Raw genomic sequence first — 11,406 nt, forward strand, 5'->3', positions numbered from 1 at the left:
TATATATATAACAAATGGTAAGAAGTGTTACTGGATGTAGAGAAACTGAAACCTATATACATTGCTAGAGAAAATGCAAAATGGTATACCCACTTTGGGAAACAGTTTGGCAGTTACTTAAAAAGTTAAACATAAAATTACCTAATGATTTGGCATTTCCACTTTTAGGAAGCTACACAAGAGAAATGAAAACGTATGTCCATATAAATGTGATTGTTTATAGCAGAATTATTCATAATAGCCAAAGCCTTGGAAACAATCATGTTTGTTGTTCATGGACTGGTGAATGGATTGGAAAAAAAGGGTATATTTACACAATGAAATATCACTCAGCAATTAAAAGGAACAAAATACTAATGCAGTTCATGAAATGGATAGAACTCAAAAATAGTGTGCTAGGGGCACCCGGGTGGCTCAGTTAGTTAAGCGTCTGACTCTTGATGACTGACTCAGGTCATGATCTCAGGGTCTTGAGATCGAGCCCCGCGTCAGGCTTCGCAATGGGCATGGAGCCTGTTTAAGATTCTTCCTCTCCCTCTGCTCCCTTCCCCCACCCCTCTCTAAAAAACCAAGCCAAACCAAGGAAAACAAACAAAAAACAGTGTGCTAAGAGAGAAGTCAGACACAAAAGGTCACATATTGTATGCTTTCATTTTGATAACACATCCTGTAAAGACAAGTCTTTAAAGAGAGCATGTAGATTAGTGGATGCCTGGGGCTGGACTGAGATAGGGAATGAGCACAAATGGTCAGACAGATCTTTCTAAAGTGATGGGAATATTAGAAAATTGGATTGTGGTAATAGTTGTGCAACTTTGTAAATTTACCAAGCATCATTGAATTGTATACTGAAATAGGCTAATTTAATGGTGGCGATGTATACTTTAATAAACTGTTAAAGAAAGAAATCTTAAGAAGGAAAGTCTACTGAGTGACACAAAACATGATTTAAATAAATGGGAAGATATTATTTGCTCAAGGATGAGTATAATAAAAAATTTACATTTCTTCTAATTTTTAAAACTGCTTATTTTGAAATGTTCAATTTATAGAAAAGTTAAAAAAATGAATAAGAAATGGGAATAAAAGGCACAGCATAGGGAATATAAAAAAAACAGAACACGGGACGCCTGAGTGGTTAAGTCGGTTAAGCGTCTGTCTTTGGCTCAGGTCATGATTCCAGGGTTCTTCCTGCTCCAAACTATTTCTGCTTCTCTCCCTGCCTGCCGCTCCCCCTGCTTGTGCACACACTCTCTCTCTCTCTCTCTCTCTCTCTCTGACAAATAAATAAAATCTTAAAAAAAAAAAAAGCAGAGCACAACTTGAAATCTGAATGAGGTGATATCCCGTGTAACGAAGGGATTGCGGCTGACGATCTCCAAGGCACTAGGATACAAGAACTCATGTAGGTGTTCTGGAAAGAGGTAGACTTGTGTTCAAATCCAGTTTCCATGCAAGAGGAGTAGCTTGTTATGAAGTCCCTTGAAGTTTCTGAGACTTAGTTTCCTCATATGTAAATGGGTTAAAAAATACTTAAGCTGTAAAGTTTTACAGGGATTCTAGGTGTGCTAGAGTAACTGCAAAATAATTTACTTGCTGAATGACCACTATTATAATTCTACATCCAATATTCTATGACTTCATGCCCATCTTTGAAATAGCTCTACCATGCACCCTTCTACTTTCTCTACAACCACTATAGTTAATAACTTAAACACTCACACCTGATATATTTTCATTTCTATTAATTGGTCACACGAATATATGTCATGCTTCTCTCAGTTTTTCCATATGATGCTTTCTTCATTCTCCACTTAAGAAAATGGAGATTCTGGGGCACCTGGGTAGCTCAGTTGGTTAAGCGACTGCCTTCAGCTCAGGTCATGATCCTAGAGTCCTGGATGGAGTCCCGCATTGGGCTCCCTGCTCAGCGGGGAGTCTGCTTCTCCCTCTGACCCTCCCCCCCTCATGTGCTCTCTGTCTCTCTCATTCTCTCTCTCTCAAATAAATACATAAAATCTTAAAAAAAATGGATATTCCACCATCTGAAGTCCAATCAAAACTTTTCAAGGCAACTTAGGTTCTGCTCTGATATCTGAACATAACATTTTCCATCCTTGTAAATAGCCAATTCCTCGTAGTAGTGCTTTATGCTGCATTGGGCTGTATGTGTATCTCCTGAGGACCTAGAAACACATGTCTTTTATATTTCAGATACTCGATCAAAATAGTTGAGCAAAGGCTACCAGATGCTCTCCTTACAGCAGTGGTACAAGAAGAGATTCAGGGGGAAAGGTGATCTTTAGAGCCCACAGTCATGAGGATGAGAGATTCTCAGTCACAGTGATACAGGGCGTGCTGTTCAGGAGGAAGTGACTCACCTGCTTACAGTTGGACCAGTTGTCCCCATGACCACCTTTTTACTTAGAGTAGTTGGTTAATTCCTCCTCTTTTTACTTATCTGAGACTAATTTTTGTATTTTAACATTTCCTTTTTTTAAGAGGTCACCTCCAAGTGCAGTTTGCCTCATGGAACATATAAAGTCTTATAAGATTACCATGCAGATCTTTAAAAGTCACAGAATTTTACTCTTGCCTGCTTCCTTTCTGTATGAATTCCTCAGTAGAGAAATTACTCATTGCATTTGGCACATAAGGTAGAGCCAGGGGGTGAAAGCACTCATGTTCTATCCGAGTAAATACATTATCTCCAAGAGAGCCTGGAAAATCCAACTCTTACTGAAGAACTTGAAAAACTTGATTTCTTCCAGACTTTTACTATCCTGCTTTTTAAAAAGATTTTAGAGCTTCAGATGGTGATGGGCAAAGCCTTTTTTCTTTTTCTGTTTTTTCTTTTCTTTAAATTTTTTATTGTTATGTTAATCACCATACATTACATCATTAGTTTGTGATGTAGTGTTCCATGATTCATTGTTTGTGCATAACACCCAGTGCTCCACACAGAACATGCTCTCTTTAATACCCATCACCAGGCTAACCCATCCCCCCACGCCCCTCCCCTCTAAAACCCTCAGTTTGTTTTTCAGAGTCCATCGTCTTTCATGGTTCGTCTCCCCCTCCGATTTCCCCACCTTCATTCTTCCCCTCCTGCTATCTTCTTTTTGTTTCTTAACATATATTGTATTATTTGTTTCAGAGGTACCGATCTGTGATTCAACAGTCTTGCACAATTCACAGCACTCACCATAGCACATACCCTCCCCAATGTCTATCACCCAGCCACCCCATCCCTCCCACCCCAACCCCACTCCAGCAACCCCCAGTTTTTTTCCTGAGATTAAGAATTCCTCACATCAGTGAGGTCATATGATACATGTCTTTCTCTGATTGACTTATTTCACTCAGCATAATACCCTCCAGTTCCATCCATGTCGTTGCAAATGGCAAGATGTTGTTCCTTTTGATGGCTGCATAATATTCCATTGTATATACATATATACCACATCTTTGTTATCCATTCATCTGTCGATGGACATCTAGGCTCTTTCCACAGTTTGGCTATTGTGGACACTGCTGCTATAAACATCGGGGTGCACGTACCCCTTTGGATCCCTACATTTGTATCTTTGGGGTAAATACCCAGGAGTGCAATTGCTGGATCGGATGGTAATTCTATTTTCAACTTTTTGAGGAACCTCCATACTGTTTTCCAGAGTGGTTGCACCAGCTTGCATTCCCACCAACAGTGTAGGAGGGTTCCCCTTTCTCCGCATCCCCGCCAACATCTGTCGTTTCCTGACTTGTTAATTTTAGCCATTCTGACGGGTGTGAGGTGGTATCTCATTGAGGTTTTGATTTGGATTTCCCTGATGCCGAGCAATGTTGAGCACTTTTTCATGTGTCTTTTGGCCATTTGGATGTCTTCTTTGGAAAAATGTCTGTTCATGTCTTCTGCCCATTTCTTGATTGGATTATTTGTTCTTTGGGTGTTGAGTTTGATAAGTTCTTTATAGATTTTGGATACTAGCCCTTTATCTGATATGTTATTTGCAAATATTTTCTCCCATTCTGTCGGTTGTCTTTTGGTTTTGTGGACTGTTTCTTTTGCTGTGCAAAAGCTTTTTATCTTGATGAAATCCCAATAGTTTATTTTTGCCCTTGCTTCCCTTGCCTTTGGTGATGTTTCTAGGAAGAAGTTGCTGTGGCTGAGGTCGAAGAGGTTGCTATCAAGGCCTTTTTTCTAGGAGGCATGGAAAAGTTTATCAAACTCGGATAAATTATTGCCTGGAGTCTGCATTTTATTTCATTGGCAGGAACCTAATAGTCCCAAGCTTTACACATCCAGAGTGAGATTTTGTAGTCTGAGCTCTACACATTCTCCCAAAGCTTGGGATTGTGTGTTCACTGAATAATCAGAATGGCAATTCCTGGGGTTTATGGTATGCTCTTTGGTATGGTTTAAGGATTTTGTCTCTTTAAATTATAAGGAATTGTCTTTCTGCACGCACTTTTTCTGGTCCCTTCAGTGGGTCAAGCTCAGTATCAAAGTTCTGTTTGGATTTTTCTATCTTTTTTGTTTCAATCTTTTTTTTTTTTGCAATGCTTTTATTGAGAGCAAGGGAAAGATCCCAGTGTAAGCAGCCTTCAGTTCTGAAATGTGTTTCCATCTGTATCTGCATCTTAACTTTGACAATATTTACCATTATTTGCTTATTTCATCCCAGCTGGATGATTAGAAAAATGGTCTCCCACAAGGTTTCCTCAATTGTCTCCTGTCTCCTTGAATGAGACAATTTCCTGCCCATCGCTGCCTGATCAAATCCCAGCCACGTGTGTCTCACTGCTCCCCCTGGCAATGTGAGCCATCCCCCCCTCGCATACTTCCTCCCTGTGCTCCATAACAGTTTCACTTCACAATTCAAGACTATCTAAAATCTGACAGATTGTTGTTTATTTATTCTTCTTTCCTCCACCCCTCCTCTACTCAGTACGCTGCTCTATTCAAGTAGATTTCTTCATTCTCTTCTAAATTTATCACAATTTCCTCCTGTTCTCACTCTGCTCTAGTCCACCTTGAAGAAATCAACCTTCATTTTTACCTGATAATATCTCCAAAGCTTCTTACAGCTTAGTGTGCATCTGAATCCCCTGAGAATCTTCAGATACAGATTCTAATCGCCCAGGTGTGGAGTAGGGCCCGGGATTCTGCCGTTCTGACTCCTCCCCCCTGATGCCCATGCTGCTATTCCATGGGTTGCACTTTGAGAAGCAAGAATCTAAACCACTATTTGAGATTAGATCGAGCCTTTCTCCTCCAGGAAGTTTTCTTGTTCTGTCTAAGAGTGTCCTGGCTTCTCTGTGAACTCCATGGCCTTGACAGTGTATTGTGGTAGGGATCCTGTTCCCAAACTGGCCTAGTGTACCACTTCCCTCTTCTGTGAGCCCCCAGGCAGAAGGCCTGTGCTATGGGGTTTTGTGCTTTCCATGAGCATCTTTGAAAGAGCACAGTAGAAAGAGCATGAACTTTGGAGTCAGATGGACTTGGGCTTACATCCCATCATCACCACTTATTAGCAAGATGGCTCAGTTTCTCATCTCACGGTCAGTATGTCAACTCCACATCTTTAAAAGTGTTCTGTTAACAGTAGGCATCAACCCTGGGACATGTGACATAGCACAACATCCTCACTTTTTCTGAACCGGTTATCAACCCACCGATTTCTCCATGACCCTTTCAGTATGAGACCATTACTACTTCACAGAAAAGCCTATTCCACTATTGCACAGTTCAGATACGTTAGAATACTCTTTACATGCTGTTCAAATCAAGATACCTGACTTCCTTCAGTGAGTTCTATCTTTGCCCTTTGAAAGCAATGAAATAGTCAAACTATGCAATAAATGCAAACAGAAGCAAATTTTTGATAAAATTGTTCAATTATATTCTATCACTTCTGGCATATGAAAAAATCTGGCTAGTGGCTGCCAGTGTTGCTATTTTTCTGTGATTCCTCTTTTCTTTTCTCTCTGTTAAACACATTTCCTGTATACACCAATTTGTAAGAACATTTCATGGAAACGCTGGGAATAGAACAATTATAGAGCTTTTGAATATCAAAATAGAAGGTAGCTTAGAGATTATGTTGCTTAACTTTATTTTACAGATGAAGAAAATGAGTCCTAGAGAGATTAAGTAAAAGAGGGGTAAACTGAAATGTTCTTCAGGAATTTAGAAATAAGCATAATCAGATTTCTTGCTGAATATTAAAATTAAAAAGTTAGTACCTAAGTGATCTGAACAGATATATACAAATGTAACTCAGATGGAATGACTATCAGATCACGACAGCAAAACATAGAAATCAAAATATTTTTAAATAATATAAAATACACTAAAATACACAAAATATATATAACATACAAAATTTTTATAAATCCACCTAAATAACTATAAGAAAATAGCTGGAAATAATCTAAACATGAGTAGAAAATATGGGAAAGTACTCCTGCTAGGTATTTAAATGTATCTTTAAAATGCAGCTATTTAAAAAGTTTGTGCTAACAGACATATTAATGGAATTTGTATTTTGTCTGTGTGTGTTATATATACACATATATATAAAACATATGCATACATATAGTATATATATATGTATAAAGGATATTGTGAAATAAGATGAAGTACATGTAAGAATTTAGTATATTTAGAGGGTAGCATATTAAGCCTGTGTGTGTGACAAGTATTTAATAAGGGTAGTGTGACAATTAGCCAGTCATTTGGGAAATGAAAGCTAACACAATTTTCCAATTTGCTTCTTTCTCTAATATAAAATCCTACTTGAATCAATTACTTAAGTTTTAAAATACGAAGCCAGAGAGTTATTTGAATTTTAAAACAAGAAGCCAAATTTAGAAGGAAGCCAAAGTACACTGAAAATTCAAACTCTAAACAGTAGTATGTTCTTAGTTACTATTTTTAACACTGGAGAAACATTCAGCCTAGTGCTTTTCCTCTCTGCTTTATTTTTCTCACTCTCAGGGCTACAAAACCTCAAAACAAACTTGAAAACAAAACACCCTCCCTAGAGGTAAAGTTATGTAGAAAACAGGACTCCCTGTAGTTCCTTTTTTTTTTTTTTTATTTATTCATTTGAGACACAGAGATACAGAGAGAGAGAGAGAGAGAGAGCATGAGCAGGGGGAGAAGCAGACTCCCCGCTGAGCAGGGAGCCCGACGTGGGGCTCCATCCCAGGACACTGGGATCATGACCTGAGCCGAAGGCAGACGCTTAATCATCTGAGCCACCCAGGTGCCCCCCTGTAGTTCCTTCTAGTGGAGAGTTCAAACTCTAGACTCAGACTTAGGTTCACCCCTCAGCTCAGCTGCTGTTTTAACTGTGGTTGGAGGATAAGTAAAATTTGTTCCTTGTTGTGTTATGTTTTTTGGGGTCTTATTAAAAAATTGATAAAATGTATTTTATAGTTCTCTATTAAAAGTTAAACAACATATTAAGTTTTTGATGTGAGCCTTCATTTTGGTGCATGATGTGTCATTGGCCTCAGTGGGAAAGGAGGTGCTTATGTTTGCGTTCCTCTGACTTCCCAGCGGTCTCTTCTGCCCAGGAGGCTTACTGACAAGAGTTCTGCTTCCTCCTGGCCTGTGGGATGTTGAAGTGCCCGTGACACTCTACTTCATGTATGTGCCAAATAGAGTTTGTAAACTGCCTTTTGCTAGCCCCAGGGCTACTCCTCCTAAAGCGGTTAATTAGACTTTTCTAGAGCATTCTCCTAGGAACATCCTTAAGGGATTTTTGTTTTTCCCCTCACACAAAAACTTCTCTCTACTCAATTCCTCTGACTGACTAGATTTTACAAGACCTTCAACTCATCTGTGATCCTGTACCTCCCATGATGCCGGCTTTACAAACCCTAGACCTAACGCTTTTTCTCGGTCTCCTTTTCCTGAACTACTACAGTACTTATTGGACACTGAATTGTACCAATTGTTTCTTATTCGTTTCTAGTCAGATATTTTTATCTCTATGCTCAGATACAAATGAACTTGCTTCTCATAAGACCATAGGCTCACTTAGAACAGACAACAATATCATAGTTTTGGAGTTATACCGCATACATTTCTGTTGAGTTGGCTTGGCTTGCCTCTTCGTGCATATTTAGATGAGTAAGGCTGCATCTCTGCTGTTATAACAGACAACAAGAAAAGCCTTGATCATACACATTTCATCTTTGTAAGTTTGGTCCAGAGAAATTAGTTCGAAAGTAGTTCTTATTCATTATCATCATTTTATTTAACAAATGGAATTGATCTTGGAGAATATAGTGAACCTTCTTAGGTTGTCCTTACCCATGTACATTTGAAACAACAAAAGCATCTCTAGCACCTCGTATCCCAAAACCTAGGAGTGAAGGGCCTCCAAGAGCTACTGGCCACATTCTCACAAGGAAAACCAACAGGACAGGCTTTGGGTCATCATCTTGCCACCAGGTCTATGCCCCAACCCAACCTGCTCCTCATTCATACTCAACAGTTGTGGGAAAATGCCAGAATGTGGTAGCACATACATTCTCCCACCACCTCATATGATCTGTTTTGCTGATCTCCATGGAAACACCAGGGGATCTAGTCTATGTCTGTGGAGCAAGAAAGCTTATCCTTGACATACTTCCCTTAGTTTTACCAAAGCGGAGCCCTGTGCAACCTGAGAAGGCTAGAACTAGTGAGGTAGTGATGCAGTGCACATGAACAGCTCCCTCACAGTGTGGGGGAATTGCCTCCTCAAGTTCAAGTCCATCAACCAATTTTGTCAAAGTAAAAGGCTGAGAGCAGGAAGTATGGAAGGGCCATGCTCTCCCTTGACTTCAGTTTCCCACAGCTACATGGGAGTAATAAAACCTGCCTCACATAATTGATGTCAAGGTCAAACCTCATGTTTTGCACGAAGGTTATTTGTAACATGGAAAAAGCAATATGGGAATCAGCTCAAGGATTAGAAGCAACATGAAACATGTAGATTGATGCCCATAGAGGATCAGACTTTTCATGTGGAGTTTTACTTATCTTGGATCTTTTCTGCAAGCTTCCATCCTTGCTGAGTTGCTTTGCCTGATTCCCACTGGATTTGAAGGAAGAAATATGAAAAAATCCTGTTTGAAAGCAGGAAGAATTCCAGAGTTTCCATCTCTGCACCTAGGAGTCTTCTACTCTCTGCATGGATCCTTCTTTCCTTTCTGCCTTAAATCTCCCCAGTTATCGGTGTCCCATCCAGTGTCCTAAGTCTTAGTGTCTTCAGCATGTCTGCGCTGCATGAGTCAGTGAGGCTGCACATCTCTGCGACCTCCCAGCCTCCACAATGATGCCTTCATCTCTTTGTTACGGAGTGTATAGATGATGGGGTTGAGCAAGGGAGTGATGACTGTGTAGAAGACAGCAACCACTCCATCCAGGGGTTCCTGAGAACCAGAATGAAGGTAAATGAAGGTGCAGGGCACATAGTAAACAATGACAACGGTCAGGTGGGCAGCACAGGTGGAGAAGGCATTGCGACGCCCACTGATGGACTGGATTCGCAGGATGGCGGCCACTATATACCCATAGGAAGTAAGGATAAGCATAAAGCAGGTGAGGGCCAGGAACCCAATGTCCACAAAAGTGATCAGTTCATTGATGGTGGTGTCAGCACAGGCTAGACGCAGCATAGCAGGAATGTCACAGAAGAAGTAGTCTACCCGGTTTGGACCACAGAAAGGCAGCCGGAATATGAAGCTTGTTTGGAAGAGTGAGTGGACAGTGCCTCCCAGCCAGGTGCCAAAAGCCAGGAAGTTACAGACATTGTGCGTCATAATGGTGGCATAATGTAAAGGCTTACAAATGGCCAGGAAACGATCATAAGCCATGAGCGTGTAAAGGAAGCATTCAGTACAGCCCAGGAAATGGAAAGAAAAAAGTTGGATTACACAGCCTCCAAAGGAGATAACCCTGCTATCCAAGAGAAAGCCAGCCAGCATCTTGGGGACAATGACAGAGGAGATGGTCATGTCCAAGAAGGAGAGGTGACACAGGAACCAGTACATGGGGCGGTGGAGCTGGGTGTCCACCAAGATGGTGAGGATGATGAGCCCATTGCCAGAGACGGTGAGGGCATAGATGACTAGGAAAGCCAGGAAGAGTGGCACCCCCAGCTGTGGTGGGTGGTGCAGGCCCACCAAAACGAAGTGAGACAAAGCAGTGTGGTTTCCACTGTGCATTTCCTTGCTGTTCACATCTGCCAGGAGAAGTAGCAGAAGGGAAAGCTCAAGGCCCATTAAATTCTAGAGGCATGGAACACATATTCTGTGTCATTCCCAAGCATGGACACAAAAGGGTCTCAGAAAGAGAGAGATCGTGCTCCAGCTCTTGTTCTTAATCATTCTGTGATCCCCACACCCAACCACCCCTCACCCCCACCCACCAGCCCAACCCTTGATTTTTGGAGTTCTGCTTGGTTCCAGGGAGTGACTCTTTTGTCCAAGGTTCTGTGACAGATTATGTGAATGTAATTCAGGAGACTGAAGGAAAGACCATACATAGAGCTCTTCAGGTCAGGAAGAAGTACAATCATATAAAGCCTAAATCAATCCATGAAGAAATGGCTATCCCACTGTTTTCCTTCACTTCGATCTCTGATCTATGGCATAATATCAGAGAGATAAGTAACAGCTTATTTATTTAACAACATGAGAGTTGGAATTATATTTCCTAATGTAGATGTGCCCAATAAAAATCAGCATAGATTTTTAAGCATGCATTACTTGGGCCACACACTGAATGAAGTTGTAGGTAGGAATAACCATCTTCATCAACTGCATCTCAAAAATACACATGCCATTTTAAATTTTTCAAGATAATGAAGCAATACAAAATCTCATCCACAAGGCACCTGTTGTCATCTTTTCTCTCTGCTTTTGGATAAGTGCAGTCTATCTGTCAATCCATCCATCCATCCATCCATCCATTTGTCCATTCACTAAGGAAACATGTATTGTATCTTAAGAGCATGGCCTCAGAGGTCAGACCAGAATTAATAATCCCAGCTTTTCCACTTATACTTGTTGGTAAACTTGGAAAATCCATTTCCCCTTTCCTTGCTTAATTCTGTAAGTGGGGACAATCATTGTGCCCATTTCATGGGATTGTTGTAAGGATTAAATAAAATCACCTGGTCCATAGCAGCACGCAGTCAACATCAGCTATTATTTCCCACCAACTATGTGGTGTGGTCCTCATTATTAGGCAAATTCAGTCATCGCCCTTGTGCCAGGTTTCTGGGGATTGAGCAATTTCCTGGTCACGAGACTTCCCTTGTTAAACCTAGGAGCGTCCGGGGCAAACTGAGACAGGTGGTCACCCTCGGGAAGGGTCTAAACCACATAGAAACTAAATAATCT

At 40.7% G+C, this 11,406-nt stretch overlaps 1 protein-coding gene across 1 annotated transcript; it reads right to left on the reverse strand.

Annotated features, from left to right (window-relative positions):
• Positions 1–9,291: 9,291 nt before the first annotated feature.
• Positions 9,292–10,275, reverse strand: OR10G6 (olfactory receptor family 10 subfamily G member 6). Its single transcript, XM_025893983.2, has one exon. The coding sequence runs from the start codon at positions 10,225–10,227 to the stop codon at positions 9,292–9,294; it is 936 nt and encodes a 311-aa protein (XP_025749768.2). The 5' UTR covers positions 10,228–10,275.
• Positions 10,276–11,406: the final 1,131 nt, after the last annotated feature.

The sequence above is a fragment of the Callorhinus ursinus genome, unplaced genomic scaffold, assembly GCF_003265705.2.
Source record: "Callorhinus ursinus isolate GAN/ISIS: 27379988/994484 unplaced genomic scaffold, GSC_fseal_2.0 scaffold19, whole genome shotgun sequence".
Lineage (NCBI taxonomy): Eukaryota > Metazoa > Chordata > Mammalia > Carnivora > Otariidae > Callorhinus > Callorhinus ursinus.

What these genes read in the sequence shown, in the direction of transcription:
- OR10G6 (XM_025893983.2), bottom strand. Translation starts at nt 10,227, where the DNA reads ATGCACAGTGGAAACCACACTGCTTTGTCTCACTTCGTTTTGGTGGGC.